At 43.3% G+C, this 23,795-nt stretch overlaps 1 protein-coding gene across 4 annotated transcripts in view; it reads right to left on the bottom strand.

Annotated features, from left to right (window-relative positions):
* Positions 1 to 23,795, bottom strand: part of LOC143960591 (uncharacterized) — a 184,352-nt gene that overhangs the window by 45,911 nt on the left and 114,646 nt on the right. For 3 of the 4 annotated variants that reach the window (XM_077469343.1, XM_077469342.1, XM_077469345.1), the window contains exons 5-7: positions 22,753 to 22,797; positions 6,225 to 6,266; positions 3,866 to 3,910 (exon numbers count right to left, since the gene is read on the bottom strand). In XM_077469343.1, coding sequence (XP_077325469.1) covers positions 3,866 to 3,910; positions 6,225 to 6,266; positions 22,753 to 22,797 — 132 coding nt within the window. The remainder of the gene's footprint in view (positions 1 to 3,865; positions 3,911 to 6,224; positions 6,267 to 22,752; positions 22,798 to 23,795) is intronic. The other variant, XM_077469344.1, reaches the window with a different exon arrangement.

The raw sequence follows: 23,795 nt of genomic DNA, 5'->3' as shown, positions 1-23,795 counted from the left end.
AATGTGACATCCTATTAGGTGTCATCCTTATCCCTGGCTGCTTGAGCCAGTGGAATACATAACGTCATGTCCATCCATGTATTCCTCTAAGCCCTTGTACACGCGGTCGGACACTCCGGCAACCAAATCCGTTGGATTTTGTCCAACGGATTTTGTCCGAAACTGTTGCATACACACGGTCGGACAAAGTTGTCGGAAAATCCGATCGTTCAGAATGTGATGACGTTATTTCAATACGACGGGACTACGCTCAGGCTAGTAGCCAATAGCTTTGGTCTAGGAATTTGATCTGAGCATGCGTGGCACTTTATCCGATCGGAATCTCTAACACAATCGGACAAAGTCCGATCGGATCATGTTGTTGGAAAGTTTTATAGCCCAGCCATAAAACTTTGTCTGTCGGATATTCCGATGGAAACAGTCCGATGGAGCCCACACACAGTCGGATTATCCGACAACACGGTCCGATCGGACATTTTCAGTCAGAATGTCCAACCATGTGTACAAGGGCTTAGAGTCTGAAGGGGGATGTTTTGCTTGGGAAAGCTGTGAGACTGCTCCTTGCCAGAGTATTCAACCCCTTCACAGGTTAAGTGGGAATAACTCCTTTGAGTGTATTGGCCACTTGTTTAATAAATAAGACAACCTGTTAGGTATCATCATCCTCATCTCTGGTTGCTTAATCAAAGAAAAAATTACACAGTCATGTTCCTCCACATCTTCCCCTTTGGAGAGTCTGAAGAGGCTGATTTGCCTGGAAAGGCTATTAGACTGGTCATTGCCAGAGCATATAACCATATAAAAGCAAGACTCATACAGCCATGTTCGTCCACATATTCTTTATTGAAGAGCCTGAAGAGGGTTGTTTTGCTCTGAGACTGGTAATTAGCAATAGATAACCTTTCCACAGGGTTTTTCATGCCATTTAACAAACCAGCCCATAAAAATAATTAAATGCAGTAAAATAGCCGGCTTAGTAAAAAAAAAAAAACCCTAAAAGGTTAACCACTGCTACAGGGAGACTGAAGCCTCCATCTACAGCCCTGATTCACCAGGTGGTTAATGAGCTAAACCTTGCCCTTCCAGGAATCAGGGCATAATGAAAATGTTTGTTCAGAATAGTAGCAAAAAAGGTAGGAATTTTCAACATAATTTTTGCTTGAAAAACTGGAGAGTGCATATAAAATATAAAAGGATATTCCATATCTCAACAGGCCAAAGCTGGCTCCAGTTGTTATCCACAGGTGAGTCCTCTACCTCTACTCTACTCTACTCTAGAAATGCTGGTCTTTTGAGGGCATTGGCATAATGGCAACAGTAAAGCAAACATGAGAAGCCACCAACAGGTTACTGCCATGTGTGAACAGACAAAGTGTTACTTTGTGTATCTGTTATGGAGAGTACTCCCTGTGGAGGAGCTCAGGCTATGCATAGAGACTGCAGGGAGCAAGGCACCACAATACCCAGCAATGCAGCATTCATTTGGATCCAAAACATTTTTAAAATTTTTCAAATTTAGCTCACCCATCCTCCGTCATCTGACCATAAACAGCGGCACAGGTGTGCGTGCATAGGGGAGACTCTGGCAGCAACGCTGCCCACTTTACATGGACTCAGCAGACACCAGACAAGGCTGTTGGCCCTGACAAAAGCCACCCGAGGACCAGCAGTGGATTATGGATCATTTAGCTGAGACTCCAGGGACTGCGTCCAGTCTAATCCACACATGGACAGACGGCCAGCCATTTAGACCAGACAGGTAGAGGAGCATACCCAGGTCCTGCACATAGGAAGAAAAAGAACGCCTAGGCTGTAGGTGGGTTAAAATTTATATGAGTTAAGTCCTGGAGTCATGGGGGCAGAGCCTATACCCCAGCTGTGCTGCCATGGAGCCGTCAGAAAAGTGTTTGACAAGATTGATTGGACTTTCAGATCCTCAATCCTGAATAGATTAAGTTTAAGAAAGAACTCTGCACTTTATTCTGCACCTGCAGCTCGAGTAAAAGCAAATTATACAATTTCATCAGGTTTTTCTATCAGAAAAATGGGATGAGTCAGGTTTGCCCTCTATCCCCATTGCTGATAAAAATTAGGACTAACCCAGACATCTCTGGAGCTGGGGTCAACAGAGCACAAGCTTGCTACTTTTGTGGATGACATATTTTTTTTTGTTACCAAACCTAGTATGCCCTAACCTCCAGAGAGAATTTGTGAGATTCCAAGACCTCACCAATTTTAAAATTATGATGGGCAAATCTGTGATTCTCCAAATTGATGCAATAACTTTAGTATGTGAGTCTATGGAGGTGTCATTCCCTTTTCAGTGGCAAGATGCCCCCATTACTTATTTGACAGTTAGGGTGACTACTAGGATACAGGATTTATTCACAGTTAATTTTCTACCACTGTTACAAAGGATTAGAGAATATTTAAAATAATAAGATAAGCTACAATTCAATAAACATTCTGAAGATGGTGATTCTTCATAGATTTTAATTTTTTATTCAAATACTCCCCATTAATGTGCGTGCCCATGGTACTATTTCCAACATCTAAAGGGGAATTTATAAAGTTCAGCTGGGGATGATACTCCTGCAGGCTTTCATATTATCTTATACATAGGGTGAAAGAGAAAGGGGGCCTGGGTCTTCTAAATATCTATTTTTTCTACCAGTCCAATGCACTGATGAAGATTGCAAATTGAAACTTGCATGTTCAATATAAACTGTGGATTCCTCTAGAAAATATAAGGCAGGCCGAAACCTGGCCTATGTCCTTTGGTTCCCAGAGAAACATAGAGGCCTGGCTGATTAAATGACACAAGCAACGTTAGAGTTCTGGGACTGATTAAATAAACACGGGAGTCTAGTACCCTCCCATCTCTGCTTATACCAATGGGAGGCTTCCCTTGGTTTGTACCTGGAGAAGAGCTAGCATTCTTTAACTTATATGGAGGTAAAACAGAAATTAGTTGCTATAAGTTTTTAAAAGGCTTGGACTTAAAACCTCTTTCTGCATTCAGGAAGGAATGGGGTATGTGCGTTATGGATGGCTGGAAACAAATCCAAACTCAAGCTTTTTTTAATAGCTTAGATAAAAAGCTGAGACAGGTGACATCCTTAACTTTTTTCAAAACCCTGTGTGTCTCAAAATATCTATCCACTAGGTTGCTCTCCATATCCTATAAATTGCTTCTAGACTTAGCCTCACAAATTGTTCATTAATATTTCAGGGACTGGGAGGGTAAGACTCTGCTTGAGAGTGTGGTGGACAAAATAACTAAGCATCAGTCCGGAATACAGGAATCTCGCTATTGATTCATTAGTCAATGTGAAGTTGGCCAGAATTTTACCATCTGTGTCAGCGAACTGTTGGATGGGGTGTGGCTTGAAAGGGACCTTTTTGAACATATGGTGGGACTTTTGACAAGATGTTTATTTAGAGATGTAGTCGGGTTCAGCTCAACGGCCATTTGCATTAAGTTTACCACTGGTTATAATATTAAATACAGAAAGCAGGTGTGATGTCATAGTGATGTCAAATTTGTTTTTTGTTTGTTTTGTTTTGGGGGTTTTTGTGTCCTTTTGTGCTTTTTTGTATGTGTTGATTTATCATTTATATGCTAATAAGATTGTATTTGTGTTATTTTATGTAAATAAAGATTTAAGAAAACAAAATAAAAGTTTTTTTGTGTCCAGAGTTCAAAGTTGTAAAAGTATATTTTTGTAAAATTTAGGAAAATGTACTAAAACACGGAGCTGCAATATACATGATTTAAGGAGAACACTTTTATCTGTATATTTAAACAAAAATCAAGATATAGGGCACTAAATGTAATGTTTACTTTATTTGATATATCACTTACCCCATTTGATTGTTTTTCATTTTGTGATACTTTCCTGCAAATATTCTGTAAAATACAAAGGAAAATCAGATTTACATTAGAAATTAAAGCTGTTTGACTGTCCTGTGGGCTGGTACCCTCAGAAAATGTCTGCACTGCCAACAATACTCACCCTAAGGAGATAACATGCAGTCTAGGTCACCTATCAAACTATGCTACTATCCCTACCAACACTTACCACAGAAGCAACTCTGTAATTTTTCCTTTTGCATCGCCTAGGCTTTCAACACCTACAGTCTACAGTTTTCATCCTTAATAGAATAATATACAGGACACAGTTTGAGAGTTACTGTAGGTCTTTATTTTTTTTAAATAGCTGTATACTTTATATCTAGATTGTGGCACATGCAGGGGATTTTTATTGCAGAGAAGATTACTGCCATCTATTTGTAAACTTTACTATTTGGAAATTTCCAGAAGAAATCTATTGATATCTGAACCTTTTAATGTAATAAATTGATGTAAGTGGAGGTGATTTATGTTAAGAATGTTGGGCAGTGGACAACTCTGCTGTTCTACCAGAATTTAAACTGTTGTCAGAGGTTTTAGAGGTTCTTATGCCGCGTACACACGACTGGACTTTCCGGCAGAAAAGGTCAGATCTAATGATTTCATCGGATATTCCGATTGTGTGTGGGCTTCATCTGACTTTTCTTTCAAAAATTCTGATGGACCTAGAAATAGAACATGTTTTAAATCTTTCCAACGGAATCAATTCCTATCGGGAAAACTGTTTGTCTGTATGCTATTCCGACAGACCAAAAATGATGCAAGGGCAGCTATTGGCTACTGGCTATTGAACTTCCCTTTTATAGTCCCGTCGTACGTCATCGTGTTCTAAACAAACAGACTTTGGTATGATCGTGTGTAGGCAAGTCCGTTTCAGCGGAACTCCATCGGAAAGAACGTCATAGTTTATGCTGATGGAAAAACAACTGGTCGTGTGTACACGGCATTACAGAAAACCAATAGATTTTTGGAGAGAGAGCAAATAATCTTTTACAATACAGTGATTTACATGCAAACAAATTACATAATTAGGTTGAATATAGAAAATCCATCAAGCTCACCCAATAAAGTAAATTATATTATTTTATTGTAGTTGTAGATTCTAACTAAAGGGCATTTAGTTTGCTAAAGCACTGAGTTTCATAAATAACTGCTATTCATTAAAATAAAGTATGTATTCAGCTCCCTTTACTCTGATACCCCTAACTAAAATGCAGTGCAACCAATTTCCTTCAGAATTCAACTAATTAGTAAATAAAGTCCACCTGTGTGTAATTTAATCTCAGTATAATTACAGCTGTTCTGTGAACCCTTCAGAGGTTATTTTAGAGAACCTCAGTGAACAAACAGCATCATGAAGGCCAAGGAACACAGACAGGTCAGGGACAAAGTGGTAGAGAAGTTTAAAACAGGGTTAGGTTATAAAAAAATATCCGAAGCTTTGAACAGCTCACAGAGAACTATTCAATCCATCATCTGAAATAGGAAAGAGTATGACATAACTGCAAACCTACCAAGACATGGCCATCCACCTAAACTGACAGGTCGGGCATTGATCAGAGAAGCAGCCAAGAGGCCCATGGTAACTCTGGAGGAGTTGCAGAGATCCACAGCACAGGTGGGAGAATCTGTTGACAGGGCAACTATTAGTTGTGCACTTCACAAATCTGGCCTTTATGGAAGAGTGGCAAGAAGAAAGCAATTTTTGAAAGGAAGCCATAAGAAGTCCCCTGTTGTCGAGAAGCCATATGGGGGACATAGCAAACATGTAGAAGAAGGTGCTCTGGTGAGATGAGTCCAAAATTGGCCTAAAAGCATTTGTGGTGGAAAAACTAAGACTGCACATCACCCTGAACACACCATCCCCACCATGTAACGTGGTCATGGAAGCATCATGTTGTGGGGATGCTTTTCTTCAGCAGGGACAGGGAAGGCGGTCAGAGTTGATGGGAAGATGGATGGAGCCAAATATAGGGCAATTTTAGAAAAAAACCTGTTAGAGTCTGCAAAAAAGACTGGGGCGGAGGTTCACCTTCAAGCAGGACAACAACCCTAAACATACAGCCAGAGCAACAATGGAATTGTTTAGATCAAAGCATATTCATGTGTTAGAAATGCCCAGTCAAAGTCCAGACCTAATTCCAATTAAGAATCTGTTGAAATGTGGGAAATTTCAAGGGGTATGAATACTTTTTCAAGGCACTGTACATGCATGTACTTAATCAATGGCTGCATGACATTTTTCAATGCAGACTGGTGACAACAGTGACAACGTGTATTGTCATAGACACTTGCAATCTCCATAAATTACCTTTTCTCCTTTTCTCTTCTTTTCATTTACTTGGTAACATTTCTAGAGAAAACAAAACAAAAAACAGAATGATATAGATACTTTTTTGTCTGCCTTATATAATATGGTAAAGGTAAATTAACTCAAGGCTAAAAAAATAATACTCAAGTGATCTATTTGAGAGCTTTGTGGCGTCCTTCAAAACGGAACCCCAGACAAACAACTAAATACACACTTAAATGATATACTGTATATGGGAACTATCAATAGATTTTTAATTCTGTTAAGCTACTATGGTGAGCCAGACACCCTGCCAGACATCAGATTTAAGTAATTGATCTCAATATTCCATAATGTTACCGTAATGTTAAAGTAAAAAAATCTTTAAATTAATTGCGTATCAGCACAGAGTGGTGCTGTGGATACGAAACATAGTAAAACATGCCACGTCCCGATATTTGAAGTTATTAGAAAGAACAATTTGTTTAAAATTATGGACTTTATAGGCATAACACACAAGTTTCTTTAAAAAAGATTTTTAACAAAATGTATTTACAAAATAAAAAATGCTTAATGCAAAGCATACATAGATTTGCATGAAACACTAATTGCCTCAGAGCATAACGATTACACTGTCAATGTAGTCTATTTAAATCATATATTGATCAAAGACTCAAACAATTCCATTTTGCTATAACAAATAATAATTAACATGAGCAAAAAAAACAGTAATGTAGACAGTGTATCATAGATGACTCAGCTCGAAATTGCCCTACATTGTTACGCGTTATACAAACGCTTCATCAGGAGCTTTTGCCGTTTTCTAAAAATAAATAAACAAAGATTAAAACAAACACAAATTCATAAATAATTTATTTATTTTGCAAGTATGCTCCCCTTCACCCAAGACACTGAATTTTATCCACCACCATCATAGAATTAGAGAGAAAGAGAGGGAAAAAAAATACCAATTGATCGAAGATATCTATATGTTTGCACGAAGCTTAACATATAGATATATGTTTGACCCAGACACTGTTAGAAATAGGTAAGAATGAGAACTCTCGAATAGCATCAAACACTATACAATGGCAGACTTTCGAGCCCTCCACAATTTGATGCTACTCCTAGAAGAGAACAGTGAGATTCTAGAATTAACCGATACCAACTCATAGGAAGTACCGCAAGACCAGCCCTTATTGGCAATATCATCTCAAGAGTGTATTGTCCCCAATAGGATCAATAAGTTTAAACCAAAATCACAAAGATTTCCAGATTTGACCCCTAATCCACATATTTGGGCTTTCCTAATAAGTGTAGTGAGTGACATTAAATGTATGCAGGTTGTGCCTCATCACTATAATCTGACTGCCTCTCAGAAACAGGCTATTACAAAATTGAGTAATCACCCAGATTTAGTTATAAAGGCATCAGATAAAGGGGGAAATATTGTTTTAATGACAAAACAAAAATATGAGACCATGTTTTATGATATATTATCTAGCAAAGATTGGTATAAAAAAAGTAACCCTTTCAAGCCTTTCTATCTTTAAGACTCAGTACTTAGCTATTATTAATGAAGGGTATCAACAAGGCCTCATCGACCAGGATACATACAACTACCTTAATAATAAATATCCTAGGGAAGCAACTTTTTATGCACTACCAAAGGTGCACAAAAAATGTACACCTGTGCCCAGTTGACTAATCATCTTGGGAATTGGCTCATTAACTGAAAATGCCAGTAGACCCATAGACTCGGTATTGATGCCTCATGTTATGAGCCTATCCTCATACACTAGAGATACACTCGATTTACTTTAAAAAATTTAAGGCATGGTGGTCCCTCCCGGCGCCCTCCTCGTGACACTGGATGTGGAGTCATTATACTCCAGCATCCCTTATGAGCAGGGTGTTGGGATGGTCCGTACTTTCTTATATGAAGAACCACACACAAAATGGAAATACAATGAGTTTATATTAACTCTTAAATTTGTCTTGACTCATCACTGATTTTGTTTTAAGGGCTCCCACTACCTCCAGGTGCAGAGGGTAGCTATGGGCACGTGTTGTGCACCTGCCTACGCAAACCTGTACCTGGGGGGGTGGGAGCGCTACGTCTTTGCGGACGAGGGACTCTCTGTGTATACTGACCAGGTGATGTCCTGGATGCGTTACATAGATGATTTATTTTTGATTTGGACTGGACAATCCACTATGCTGACTACTTTTATTGAAGCACTCAACACTAATTCTTTTAATTTGAAATTTACCCTAAACTCAAACCCACAGAAAAAATTACTTTCCTGGATTTGGTGATTTTCAAAGATGAAACAAACTGTCTAGCTACTAGTCTTTTTCAAAAAGAAACCACAGGCAATACCCTCTTGCATGTGGTTAGTGCTCATCCTGCAGCCCTAGTCTGAAATATCTTTAGACTTTATCTCTGAGGCCAAATTCCTCCGTGCACACCTGTTATCTAGGGGCTATAGTAAATCTCTTTTACGGAAAGCCTATAACAAGGCCCTTAAACAACCAAGAAATAGCTTGCTGTATGCCAAAAAAGGCTACTCCTACTCCTTTGAGACCAGTTCTAAGTTAAGAATCATTACACGATTTTCATCTCAACACCAGGAAGTACGTAACATACTTACAAACCATTGGCATGTATTACAGCAGGACTCGATGGTTAAAAAACACGCAGGTATTAGACCAGAACTCACCTTCAGGCATGCAACCTCTATACCTGATCAACTTGTATCTAGTCATTACTCTATAGCCCCCCACCTTGGAGGTAGATGTAACGGCATTTACAGATGTGGGAACTGTGATTCTTGTCCCTGGATTTGCCAGGGTACAACGATCACACTCCCAAAGGGGGAATCCTTTCAACTCAGATTTAGAGCAGATTGCAATACACAGGGGGTTGTATGTTTAATGTCATGCACCTGTGGAGCCTTTTACGTCGGGAAGACAGTTTGCTGTCTTTGGCAACGCATATAGGATCATGTTTATGTTTCATCTAATGGAAAAATGCTAACCATGGTTAGTAAACACATTGACCTCTATCATGGTTTTGATGCTACTTGTGTCACATTCAGTGTCCTGCCAGTTATCCCAAAAGATCCACGTGGAGGAAATTGGGACAAACGGATATTACAAAAATAAACATTATGGATTGAACACTTGGATGCTACCCAAGCCCCAGGGCCTAAATGTGACACAATCATATAAATCTTTCCTATAGGGAGATTGGTTAGATATAACACCATTCCATCTGTACAAAAATAAAACTATGCTCCCCTTCCCCCTTTTTTTTTTGTTTGATTGGTTTTCAATAGTCAGTATAGTTGCTATATTTTTTTTAAAATAAAAATAAAAAGCCCTCTATTTACTGACCATCTATAACCCTTTTTAATATTTTTTTAAATAATTATTCAGTACTATAATTTTTTCTTACTTGTATAAAAACATTCTGTGGAATGTACATAATAAATAAATATATATTTGTAAGAATTGCTCTAAGGGACCCCACACACTGGATTTCCATCTGCCGTCTTTTGTGCCATGGAAATTTATTTTCTTCTCTGCTTCTATAGACTTGTTTGGTGAGAGTTCTCTAGTTGTACCATGCGGCCACAAAGCATCGCTGTTTGCAGCCTTTAGGCTGATAAGCGACGCTCTTAGCCCTGAGAAGGAGCATTGTGCTTTTTTCCAAGTGCTATGTTCTGCACATGCGCTAACTGCCGGATTCGTCCGCTGTGTGTATGGCGTAGTGTGACGCACCGGGGGTCATGGCACATGCATTGTGGAACCTGGCCGGGTGTGTTAACGCCTGGCTATGTTCCGCACATGCGCAGACCGCCGGATTCATCCACTGTGTGTACGGCACAGCGTGACGCACCGGGGGTCATGGCGCATGCATTGTGGAACCTGGTCGAATGTGTGAGTACCATGACCGCCATGCGGAATGATGCCACTACCGGGATGGTTGTGCTTAAATAGACACTGTGGGCTGGCGTCAGTTGCAGCAGCCCTTTCCATGACATGGTGCTGTCTAGTGATGGCCGAACGGTTCGCCCGGCGGTCGTTTCGCGGCGAATTTCCGACTTTCGCCGTCCGCGGGTTCGAACGCCTTTTTCCGTCGTTCGCCCCGGCGGACTTACGTGTTTAATGTATACAAGAACTTTAACCTTTCGTGACACGTTTATCATGTGTTACAGGACAACCAATTGAGACATGACAGCTCATGGACACTTGGACATTCCCCCTAACCTATAAATACACCCGATCCGGTGGCCATTTTACATTCTTTCTTCTGTCACTGTAGGGAAAGGATCCTGTGTGGAGTAGGGACAGAGAAAACGCTAGCTATTTGGTACACAAAAGTTCTTTTCAGGACTGGTATAGGTGTTAGGTCAGCAGCCTGAGTTTCTTTTGTCAGTTTAGATAAAGGGACAGAGCGCTGTATGCTGCTATTTTAGGGACAGCTCAGCCAGATTAGTCTTTCTTCATCATCATCATCATCATCATCATTAGCTGTTACTATCAGGTCCACAAAAGAGCTGTTCCAGCTAATCGTTCCAGCCTACTCTTTTTTGCCAATTTGTATAGGGACAGGCAGGAAGCAGTGTGTCAGGCAGTGAGGATAATTTTAAAGACTTGCTGTTACTATTAGTTCCACAAAGGTTCTTTTCAGGACTGGTATCAGTGGTACGGTAATAGGCTTGTACACGTATAATATTCTTTCTTCCAAATATAGAAAGAATATTATACTTGACTGCTGCCCTTCTGCTGCAGTCTGCTAATCATTCACAACTCACTTGTTCCACAAAGCTCTTTATCAGGACTGGTAACTTGGTCTGTCTAGGGTGCTACGGTACATAGGCTTGGGTGCGGTACAGTCTGCTGTTCTGTAAGGACCGCTATCGGTCCACAATACATAGGGTTGCCGTGCACTACTGCTGACCGCTGCCCTATACTGCAGCAGTCCTTCATTGGTATAGGGACTGACGTACAGTCTGCTAATCACTAACACACAACCTGCTTGGTCCACAAAAGTTCTTATAAGGACTGGTAACTTGGTATAGGGTGCTACGGTACATAGGCCTGAGTGCGTTACAGTCTGCTGTTCTGTAAGGACCGCTATCGGTCCACAATACATAGGGTTGCCGTGCACTACTGCTGACCGCTGCCCTATACTGCAGCAGTCCTTCAGCGGTATAGGGACTGACGCACAGTCTGCTAAACACTAACACACAACCTGCTTGGTCCACAAAAGTTCTTATAAGGACTGGTAACTTGGTATAGGGTGCTACGGTACATAGGCCTGAGTGCAGTACAGTCTGCTGTTCTGTAAGGACCGCTATCGGTCCACAATACATAGGGTTGCCGTGCACTACTGCTGACCGCTGCCCTATACTGCAGCAGTCCTTCATTGGTATAGGGACTGACGTACAGTCTGCTAATCACTAACACACAACCTGCTTGGTCCACAAAAGTTCTTATAAGGACTGGTAACTTGGTATAGGGTGCTACGGTACATAGGCCTGAGTGCGTTACAGTCTGCTGTTCTGTAAGGACCGCTATCGGTCCACAATACATAGGGTTGCCGTGCACTACTGCTGACCGCTGCCCTATACTGCAGCAGTCCTTCATTGGTATAGGGACTGACGTACAGTCTGCTAATCACTAACACACAACCTGCTTGGTCCACAAAAGTTCTTATAAGGACTGGTAACTTGGTATAGGGTGCTACGGTACATAGGCCTGAGTGCGTTACAGTCTGCTGTTCTGTAAGGACCGCTATCGGTCCACAATACATAGGGTTGCCGTGCACTACTGCTGACCGCTGCCCTATACTGCAGCAGTCCTTCAGCGGTATAGGGACTGACGCACAGTCTGCTAAACACTAACACACAACCTGCTTGGTCCACAAAAGTTCTTATAAGGACTGGTAACTTGGTATAGGGTGCTACGGTACATAGGCCTGAGTGCAGTACAGTCTGCTGTTCTGTAAGGACCGCTATCGGTCCACAATACATAGGGTTGCCGTGCACTACTGCTGACCGCTGCCCTATACTGCAGCAGTCCTTCATTGGTATAGGGACTGACGTACAGTCTGCTAATCACTAACACACAACCTGCTTGGTCCACAAAAGTTCTTATAAGGACTGGTAACTTGGTATAGGGTGCTACGGTACATAGGCCTGAGTGCGTTACAGTCTGCTGTTCTGTAAGGACCGCTATCGGTCCACAATACATAGGGTTGCCGTGCACTACTGCTGACCGCTGCCCTATACTGCAGCAGTCCTTCATTGGTATAGGGACTGACGTACAGTCTGCTAATCACTAACACACAACCTGCTTGGTCCACAAAAGTTCTTATAAGGACTGGTAACTTGGTATAGGGTGCTACGGTACATAGGCCTGAGTGCGTTACAGTCTGCTGTTCTGTAAGGACCGCTATCGGTCCACAATACATAGGGTTGCCGTGCACTACTGCTGACCGCTGCCCTATACTGCAGCAGTCCTTCAGCGGTATAGGGACTGACGCACAGTCTGCTAAACACTAACACACAACCTGCTTGGTCCACAAAAGTTCTTATAAGGACTGGTAACTTGGTATAGGGTGCTACGGTACATAGGCCTGAGTGCAGTACAGTCTGCTGTTCTGTAAGGACCGCTATCGGTCCACAATACATAGGGTTGCCGTGCACTACTGCTGACCGCTGCCCTATACTGCAGCAGTCCTTCAGCGGTATAGGGACTGACGCACAGTCTGCTAAACACTAACACACAACCTGCTTGGTCCACAAAAGTTCTTATAAGGACTGGTAACTTGGTATAGGGTGCTACGGTACATAGGCCTGAGTGCAGTACAGTCTGCTGTTCTGTAAGGACCGCTATCGGTCCACAATACATAGGGTTGCCGTGCACTACTGCTGACCGCTGCCCTATACTGCAGCAGTCCTTCATTGGTATAGGGACTGACGTACAGTCTGCTAATCACTAACACACAACCTGCTTGGTCCACAAAAGTTTTTATAAGGACTGGTAACTTGGTATAGGGTGCTACGGTACATAGGCCTGAGTGCAGTACAGTCTGCTGTTCTGTAAGGACCGCTATCGGTCCACAATACATAGGGTTGACGTGCACTACTGCTGACCGCTGCCCTATACTGCAGCAGTCCTTCAGCGGTATAGGGACTGACGCACAGTCTGCTAAACACTAACACACAACCTGCTTGGTCCACAAAAGTTCTTATAAGGACTGGTAACTTGGTATAGGGTGCTACGGTACATAGGCCTGAGTGCAGTACAGTCTGCTGTTCTGTAAGGACCGCTATCGGTCCACAATACATAGGGTTGCCGTGCACTACTGCTGACCGCTGCCCTATACTGCAGCAGTCCTTCATTGGTATAGGGACTGACGTACAGTCTGCTAATCACTAACACACAACCTGCTTGGTCCACAAAAGTTCTTATAAGGACTGGTAACTTGGTATAGGGTGCTACGGTACATAGGCCTGAGTGCAGTACAGTCTGCTGTTCTGTAAGGACCGCTATCGGTCCACAATACATAGGGTTGCCGTGCACTACTGCTGACCGCTGCCCTATACTGCAGCAGTCCTTCATTGGTATAGGGACTGACGTACAGTCTGCTAATCACTAACACACAACCTGCTTGGTCCACAAAAGTTTTTATAAGGACTGGTAACTTGGTATAGGGTGCTACGGTACATAGGCCTGAGTGCAGTACAGTCTGCTGTTCTGTAAGGACCGCTATCGGTCCACAATACATAGGGTTGACGTGCACTACTGCTGACCGCTGCCCTATACTGCAGCAGTCCTTCAGCGGTATAGGGACTAAGAGTTTTGTCACAGGGTGATTTAAAAAATGACAGGCAGAGGAAGAGGCAGGCCCTTCCGCAGGGGTGGTAGGGGTAGGGCAGGAGCAACAGCCTTGAGCCAAAGTGGGAAGTTGCAGAAGGTGCGTTCAATTACTTTAAAGGACGCACCAGACTTGGTTGAGTGGCTCACTCAGCCTTATTCTTCTGCACCCTCCTCATCCTCTCGATCTGCACCCTCTTCTTCACTCTCTGCTATGTGCACCCCCAAAGACACTACCACCAACAACACCACCACCACCACATACCTTCCGCTTGAGTGCAAATGGGGGCCTTCATGCTCCAGTGTTTTAATAGGGACCCCCGTATAAAAAGCATGAGGGTCAAGGACCAGTACTGGGTGGCAACGTACTTAGATCCCCGGTACAAACACAAAATGGCGGAAATGTTACCGCCGTCGCAGAGGGCTGTCAGAATGCAGCACTTCCAGGCCTTGCTTCGAGAAATGCTGCATTCTGCTTTTGCGTGCGCTGGCAGAGGAGCAATTCCCACTCCCAGAGAAGGATTTGCGGGTACCAATCCAACAGCGCCTGCAAGAAGAGGCCGGTTTGAAGATGTGTTGGTGACTTCGGATATGAGGTCATTCTTTCAGCCGACCCATCGACAGGTGTCATCCGGATCCAGCATCAGGGAACGCCTAGACCGTCAGGTGTCCGACTACATTGGGTTAACGGCCGATGTGGACGCTCTGAGGAGTGATGAACCCCTAGACTACTGGGTGGGCAGGCTTGACCTCTGGCCAGAGCTTGCCCAATTTGCAATCGAACTGTTGGCTTGCCCCTCATCCAGTGTCCTGTCCGAAAGGACGTTCAGCGCAGCAGGGGGGATTGTGACCGATAAGCGTACTCGCCTAGCTCACGACAGTGTTAACTACCTCACATTTCTAAAAATGAATGAGGCATGGATCTCGGAGGAATTCAACACATGTGATCAGTAGACCATGTATATGTCTATAAACAATTTTTGGAATCAAGCACACAGACCTTCTTAATTCATTTGGCTCACTTCCCTGACCCAAAAAAGCACACCGTACTATATGCCCCTACCCTCCTCTTTGAAGAGGTTGAGCGGTGTCATATTTCTACTGGGGCTGCTTATTATGAGGGGTTCCCACCATCCCTGTGCTGTGCTGACTTCCTCCTGGGGGTTCTTATTATGAGGGGCTCCCACCATCCCTGTGCTGTGCTGACTTCCTCCTGGGGGTTCTTATTATGAGGGGATCACACCATCCCTGTGCTGTGCTGACTTCCTCCTGGGGCTGCTTACGGTGCTGCTGTCAGCGCTGTATGTCACGGAGCTGCTGTCAGCGCTGTATGTCACGGAGCTGCTGTCAGCGCTGTATGTCACGGAGCTGCTGTCAGCGCTGTATGTCACGGAGCTGCTGTCAGCGCTGTATGTCACGGAGCTGCTGTCAGCGCTGTATGTCACGGAGCTGCTGTCAGCGCTGTATGTCACGGAGCTGCTGTCAGCGCTGTATGTCACGGAGCTGCTGTCAGCGCTGTATGTCACGGTGCTGCTGTCAGCGCTGTATGTCACGGAGCTGCTGTCAGCGCTGTATGTCACGGAGCTGCTGTCAGTGCTGTATGTCACGGAGCTGCTGTCAGCGCTGTATGTCACGGAGCTGCTGTCAGCGCTGTATGTCACGGAGCTGCTGTCAGCGCTGTATGTCACGGTGCTGCTGTCAGCGCTGTATGTCACGGAGCTGCTGTCAGCGCTGTATGTCACGGAGCTGCTGTCAGTGCTGTATGTCACGGAGCTGCTGTCAGCGCTGTATGTCACGGAGCTGCTGTCAGCGCTGTATGTCACGGAGCTGCTGTCAGCGCTGTATGTCACGGTGCTGCTGTCAGCGCTGTATGTCACGGAGCTGCTGTCAGCGCTGTATGTCACGGAGCTGCTGTCAGCGCTGTATGTCACGGAGCTGCTGTCAGCGCTGTATGTCACGGAGCTGCTGTCAGCGCTGTATGTCACGGAGCTGCTGTCAGCGCTGTATGTCACGGTGCTGATGTCAGTGCTCTGTATTACGGTGCTGCTGTCAGTGCTCTGTATCTCCTGCACCCTCTTGTTTGCCTACCCTGGTCCCTGACCTTCCCTCTCCTCCATTGCCTTCATTAGCTCCATAGTCCTGAATTGTCAGAACAATTTCCCAAATAAAAAAAAAATGCTTGTAGTTATTGATCCCAAATTCACCTCATACATGTATTATGCTATTGTCCAGGTGGTGGGACTACGTGCTACCCCCTAATAATTACCCCGTGGCCGCAAATTCGACCTAAAGGTTTGCGAAATTCGCCTCCCATTGAAGTCAATGGAGCCCGCGGCGAACGGTCGTTTTCGCGAACGTTTGTGCCCGTTCGCGTTTCGCGTTCGCGAAACGTCCCGTCGGAAGTTCGTCCATCACTAGTGCTGTCTCCGAGCAGGGGAACGTTTTTAATCCTTGGTTTAGAGGTAAATATTGACACTTATTTCACATCATTTACTAATTAGCTAGCACTTTAATATACACTTGAAGGAATGTTTTTCCTTTCTATTCACATAACATATAGCAAATTATACCCATACACATCCCTTTCTTTTTTTTTTTTTCCTATTATGATTAGATTATGGTGGTCTTCTATCAGCAAGAGAACTTTATATGATTTTCCATTTTTGGAACAGCCTGGGATTGACTGTATTTGGAGGTTACTACTCCTGGAGAACCCGGGTAAATTTAAAAGGATCACCTCAAGCTCATTAATCACTAGGTGAGAATATAAAAAATAAAAAACACAAAATACATATATTAAAAATTACTATATATAACATTTTTCTACATCAATTAAGTATAATTTTGATATATATTGCACAGAAGTATCTTCAATCCCCTTTGTCCTTGGCTGTACCCAAGGTCCATATTACTATCCCCCGCTCATATACACACATTTACTCTACCTATATTAGGGAATGTAAGTAACAAAATAATTTTTTAGTATCTAATTTCTGAGTTTGTCACACCCGTTTCCCCTGGTGCGCTTATTTACTTTACACCTGACGGTCTAAATATAATTTTTTTTTCCCTCTCTTTCTCTCTAATTCTATGAAGGTGGTGGATAAAATTCTGTGTCTTGGGTGAAGGGGAGCATACTTGCAAAATAATATATGTACTATATGAATTATTTATGAATTTGTGTTTGTTTTAATCTTTGTTTATTTATTTTTAGAAAACAACAAAAGCTCCTGATGAAGCGTTTGTATAACACGTAACATGTAGGGCAATTTCGAGCTGAGTCATCTATGATACACTGTCTACATTACTGTTTGTTTTTTTTGCTCATGTTAATTATTATTTGTTATAGCAAAATGGAATTGTTTGAGTCTTTGATCAATATATGATTTAAATAGACTACATTGACAGTGTAATCGTTATGCTCTGAGGCAATTAGTGTTTTATGCAAATCTATATATATGCTTTGCATTAAGCATTTTTTATTTTTTAAATAAATTTTGTTAAAAATCTTTTTTAAAGAAACTTGTGTGTTATGCCTATAAAGTCCATCATTTTCAACAAATTGTTCTGTCTAATAAAGTAAAAAAATTAGTTTTCCAAATTATTTACAATAAAATACAATAAAATACTTAAAATCTTGCATTAATACATTTTTTGCTGAAAAGTAAGACTCATAAAAAGTAAGTCCTCAGAAGTGCTAAAATCAGTTGAATGGAGCCTACCTATTAATTATAGCTTCCACACATACTATATATGGGTCAATATCAATTTTGAAAATGTATGGTAACTTTTAAGGCACTGCCAAAATTATTACCAGCATTATTAAATAAACTCTTAAATATACAGTTGTCTTTATTGTGTCTTATTCTTAAAACAACAGAAAGAATATGCATTTTCTAATGCTGTTCAGATATATGTAGTGTGTAATTCATAGATTCATGACCCCTTTCACACTGGGTCGCTATTGCTCTAAAAATGGCGCCTGCAAACCAACCTGAAAAAGCCACTGCAGGCACTAGCAGGACTGAGCTATTTTTAGCTCCACTTTACCGTTGTTTTATCGGCAGTATTTGGCCGCTAGCAGGACGGGTTTACCCCCCGCTAGTGGCTGAGAAAGGGTTAAAACCACAGCAAAGAGCTGCTGCAGAAGCGGTATAGCCGCGCTGTCCCATTGATTTCAATGGACAGGAGCGGTGAAGGAGCGGTGCATACGGTGTATGCTATGTCTCCAGTGTGAAAGCCCTCGGGGCTTTCACACTGCAGACACAGCAGTGGCTGTTTCAGGTTGGTTTGCAGTTGCTATTTTTAGCGCAATAGCGCCTGCAAAACGACTCAGTGTGAAAGGGGTCTAAAAAAAGACTTCTAGCAGTATCTTTGGAGCAGTGAAGGAGCGGGATGTACACTGCTCCTTCACTGCTCCTGTCCATTGAAATCAATGGGGCAGCGCGGCTATACCGCCGGCAAAGCGCCTCTGCAGAGGTGCTTTGCAGTGGTTTTTAACCCTTTCTTGGCAGTTAAACCACCCCACGAGTGGTCGAATAGTGCTGCAAATCCGATGGTAAAGCGCTGCTAAAAATATTGGCGCTTTACCGCCGACACACCTCCCGCCCCAGTGTGAAAGGGGCCTTAGGCCAACTCAGTATATAACATCACTACTAACTACTTCAGCTAACATCTTGCTGCAGCATTGAATCAACTTTTTTGTTTATTAGCAAAAGCCTATTACCTCCAATACTGCCACTAAGTTGAATACAAGGATTATCCATGTATTTATTTAATGCGGCTGATTGGGAAATGGGACTTTGTTGGAGTGATAACATCACCATTTTGAAGTATATGTTATTCACAATGTTAGCCCCCTGTAAGGCTGGTCATACATTGATCAAAAATCAACCAGTTCAGCAAGGACTGGTTGGATTTTTATCAGTGTGTGGCCATCCCCACTCAAAAGAATTTGATCGCTTGATTTAAACATGCTGGAAAACTTTTCTCAATCAGTGGCTGCAGCTAAGGTACCTCAATTATCTATTGGAAGTTAAGGGTATGGTAAGTTAGACTTCATTTAATATTGAGGGCTAATACACTGGATGTAAATATAAATGTAAAAGGGTTTTAGGAATTCAACCTCATAACCTATGAGTTTTATTGTTTTTGCCCTAGTGACCTAGAGGATATTTTCAAATACTATCAGAACCACTAAGGAATTATAAAGCTTTAGACAGTTTATGAGTTAGTAACTGACTGGCTGTCAATGCTGTTGACTGGAAAGGAAATTTATTTCTGATTATCCATTCATTTTAAGGCAAGTAATCTCTAAAGCTACTCATAAAAAAGATAGGATCATAGCCTAATCTGGCTGATTACGGCAGAATCAGTAAAAGTAGTGTTGCAAAACTTCCCATACACAAGAACAAATAACCATGTTATATGGTTAAATGGTTATAAGGTTCATTATGACTATATTGGACATAAAGAGCAGTGGCATCTGGTGTACCAATAAAGTGTATGCAGGGCCGGTGCTACCACTAGGCAAACTAGGCAGCCGCCTAGGGTGCATTGCTGCCTAGGGTGCCCGGCCACTGGTGTTTCTACACTCTTCTCTCTGCAGCAGGCAACTAAGTCTCAGCATCAGCAGGCAGCCACCGCTCCATTCGCACATAATGTCAGAGGCGCAGCGGTGGCAGAAGCCTGTGTCCTGACTCCCAAATGAATGGAAGCAAGCAAACATTCATTGATAGGCACTGTTAGGCTGCATTGATGGGTGCTGGTGAGGCTGCATTGATGGGCGCTGGTGAGGCTGCATTGATGGCCGCTGGTATGCTGCATTGATGGGTGTTGGAAAGGCTGCATTTGATGGGCACTTCATTAAAAAGGTGGTATGTATACATGGGTAGGGCTAGGGGGGGGGTCAGGGGTGGAGCCAGGGGGGCGGTAAAATAAGGTTTTGCCTCGGGTGTCAAAAATCCTTGCACCAGCCCTGAGTGTATGTATAGCCAAAACATTTTTGGTGACAATAATCATCAGAACAAATATATTGGACTGTTCAAAACAAAGCCTAAAGGATAAGTGTAAGGCTGGCCAGAGGCTAGCCTGTATTTGTGGGAGGAGTCTGAGAGGGCTATTTAATCCTCCTCCTCTGTCAAGGCCGGTATCGTCTGCGTTTCTGGGTTCAGGAGGGGGTGGGGCCGACACACGTCACTTCCGAGCGAAGATCGGCTGCCGAGCCGAGTCCTTGCCGAGCTAAGATCGGCTGCAACAGTGATGGCGGTGCCTCTCTCCATGCTCTCACTGGGGAGACCACCTGCCCACCCACCTTGTTAACCCTGGGTACATCGGTATTTACGCCGGGGGGGGTCAGCCGCCCACCAGCTCCTCTCTCCCTGGGCAGATCTGGCTTCAAGAGGGGGGCCGTCCGCCCGCTTCCTCCGGTGTTCACACCTCTCCCCATGCACATCCAGCTCCATGAGGGAGCCGCCTGCCTGGTAGTGGGGGAGTGTTCGGCCGGCAGCCACCAACTCCTCTCCCCATTCACATCCAGGTCCATGAGGGAGATGTCTGCCTGGTACCCCGCCGGAGGGGGAAGGTGATCGGCCGCTCGCCCCCCGACTCCAGTCCCCACACCTGCCCGCTTCTCCGAGTTTTTCACCAGGGGGTGATCAGCCGGCCGGCCGCCCGCTCCTCTCCTCATGCACAGCTCCATGAGGGGGCCGCCCGACCATTTCTCCCAGTGCTTACATGGGGGATGGGTAGCCACCTGCCTGCCTGCTCCTCTCTCCTCACAATTGGCATTGCTGCAGCAGTCACAGAGGACATTAGACCTACACACAACAGTCATGGCAATGGCCAGACGTGAGGTGACGGGTCTGACGAGGCTTGTAGCTGGAGTATTGTTGTGGTTTTAGTCATATGTCATTCTCAAGCTTGCATAAGGTCACATTCAGTGTCAGCAGGGCTTTGCATTTTTGGGAGGCTGGCAAGACATGGAGGACGTAAACCACATACATTTCTGCTTTTACTTTGTTATTTTGTTTTCTTTGGTCAGTATTTCTATCGTAGCATTTCTGCCCCAGGAGTTCTGTCATAGCGTTTCAGTCTCAGCGTTTCTGTCATAGCGTTTTTCGGCCATATAATTTTTCGGTCATATCGTTTCCGTCATAGCGTTTCTGTCACAGCGTTCTGCCCCAGCATTTCTGTCATAGCGTTCTGCTCGGGCACTTCTGTCATAGCGTTCTGCCCCGGCATTTCTTTCATAGCATTTCTGCCAGAGGATTTCTGTCATAGCGTTCTGCCCCAGCTTTTCTGTCATAGAATTCTGCCCCAGCATTTCTGTCATAGCATTCTGCCTCAGCATTTTCTGTTGTAGCATTCGGCCCCAGCATTTTCTGTCGTAGCATTTGGCCCCGGCATTTCTGTCGTATCATTCGGCCCCCAGCATTTCTGTCGTAGTGTTCAGCCCCAGCATTTCTGTCGTAACGTTCGGCCCCAGCATTTCTGTCATAGAATTCGGCCCCAACATTTCTGTCGTAAAGTTCGGTCCCAGCATTTTCTGTCGTAGCGTTCGGCCCCAGCATTTTTGTCGTAGCATTCGGCCCCAGCATTTCTGTCGTAGCGCTCGGCCCCAGCATTTCTGTCGTAGCGCTCGGCCCCAGCATTTCTGTCGTAGCATTCGGCCCCAGCATTTCTGTCATAGCTTTCAGCCCCGGCATTTCTGTTTTAGCGTTCTGCCCCAGCATTTCTGTCACAGCATTCTGCCCCAGGATTTCTGTTATAGCGTTCTACCCCAGCATTTCTGTCTCCGCGTACAGTCTCTGCATTTCTGTCATTGTGTTTCTGCCCCAGGGTTTCTGTCATAGAGTTTCTGCCCCAGCATTTCTGTCACAGCGTTCTGCCCCAGAATTTCTGTCATAGCGTTTCTGCCCCAGGGTTTCTGTCACTGTTCACCATAATGTTGCAGTTTCGATAAAAATCACAGATTGCCTCCATTACTAGAAATTTTTTGTAGACGCTATAACTTTTGCGCAAACCTATTGTGATTTTTATTACCAAAAATATGTAGAAGAAATCATATCAGTCTAAACTGAGAAAAAAAAACACTTTTTTTTAAACAATTGGGAATAATTATTGTAGCAAAAAGTACAAAATATTGTGTTTTTTTTTAAAATTGCCACTCTTTTTTTGTTTATAGCTCAAAAAATAAAAATGAAATACCACCAAAAGAAAGCTCTATTTGTGGGAAAGAAAGCACATCAAACTTTGTTTAGGTAAAATGTTGCATGACCGCGCAATTGTCAGTTAAAGCAAAGCAATTGCCATTTCACCAAAAAATGGCCTAGTTATTGAGCAGCCAAATCTTCCAGGGCTGAAGTGGTTAAAAAATGCTCCTGTACTTCTTGGGTGACAGGCACTTGAGCACGTAGGTGTGAACAGGCACCATTTAAAACAATAGGATTTTTAATGTTGAAACTTTTCGTAGCTTCAATCTACAATATGTTCCCGTGTGAATGGGGGAAAAGTTATTATGAAAATCCCAGAAGACTACAGTTCAGCTGAAACCTCATAGACATGACCCTGATCCATATATTGATGAAGAAGTCATTTAAAGAGCAGGGGCATTTGAGCATGAAATACCTTAGCCAATATTTTTGTTAGTACTTACCTTCTTGGATTTTGCTTTACTTTCAAATATTCCTCTGCAACCTTTCTGTAAAATATAGGAAAGATTACTATTATTTTAATCAATATTTTACTTTCAAAGAGCAGCTACATAATCAAATCCTACCCTAATTTGATCTATGATAGCTGTACCAGATATTGAGCACCCTATTGTTCCCAGACAACATTACGTCAGGTACTCTTATATGTACTGTACATCTGCCAACAGCTTCTGGGCCACTACTGGGTTCCTGAGCCTCAGAATGTAAACTGCTGCCATAAAGAATCCAAAAAAGAGTTATTACATATTTCATATTTAATTATGTATTAATTAAATTGTGTATTTATATATATTGTAACCTGGGGGGACAGGTAGCAGGTACAAAGCTCCCTGGGATGAGCAGTTTCTCAGGCACAGATACCAAATCCAGAGATGAAGTGACAAACAGTGCTGTGTTTATTTGTGTTATATACAAGTCCAAATACAGATGCTGTACAGTGTTCCAGAAAAAAAAATAAAGGACAAAATAGCAAAACACAAATCCTAGCCATGTCTCGGCTCTAACTATACAATCTGCAGGCCCTCCCTACCAGGCAGACCAAGCCTAACGCTTGGCAGTCTCTACAAAAACTGCTTAACAGCTTTTACCAACCTTACTCTCTTCACAGACCAACTTTGTGTGTATGTCCCAGGCAGAGAGCAAAGGCTGTCTGCTCATGTGAGCTTAAATTAGCCTGGGGAAGAGGACCAAGACCCGAACTGGATCATGGATCAGAGATTTCGGAATGTGTACGAGAGGAGCCTGGGAGACGTATAAACCCCGAACAGGACTTTTCCTGTCTCTCTCAGGAACGCTCTACTACATATCCTCCCCCTTGTTTCAACCTCAGGGTTGGAACACCTGTGGCCCAACAGGAGTGAACACGGGACAGGGCATCTACATTCCCCATCTCAACACCTGGCCTGTGTTTTACGGTGAAGGAGTAATCCTGTAGAGCCAAAAACCACTGGTTCACCCGTCTTTTAGTCTCCTTCTTTTGGGCCAT

This window comes from Lithobates pipiens, unplaced genomic scaffold, assembly GCF_037356315.1.
Source record: "Lithobates pipiens isolate NorthernLeopardFrog02 unplaced genomic scaffold, aLitPip1_a1.2 Scaffold_8, whole genome shotgun sequence".
NCBI lineage: Eukaryota > Metazoa > Chordata > Amphibia > Anura > Ranidae > Lithobates > Lithobates pipiens.
The sequence above is the reverse complement of the archived record's forward strand: the minus strand, read 5'-3'. Positions and strand labels throughout refer to the sequence as shown.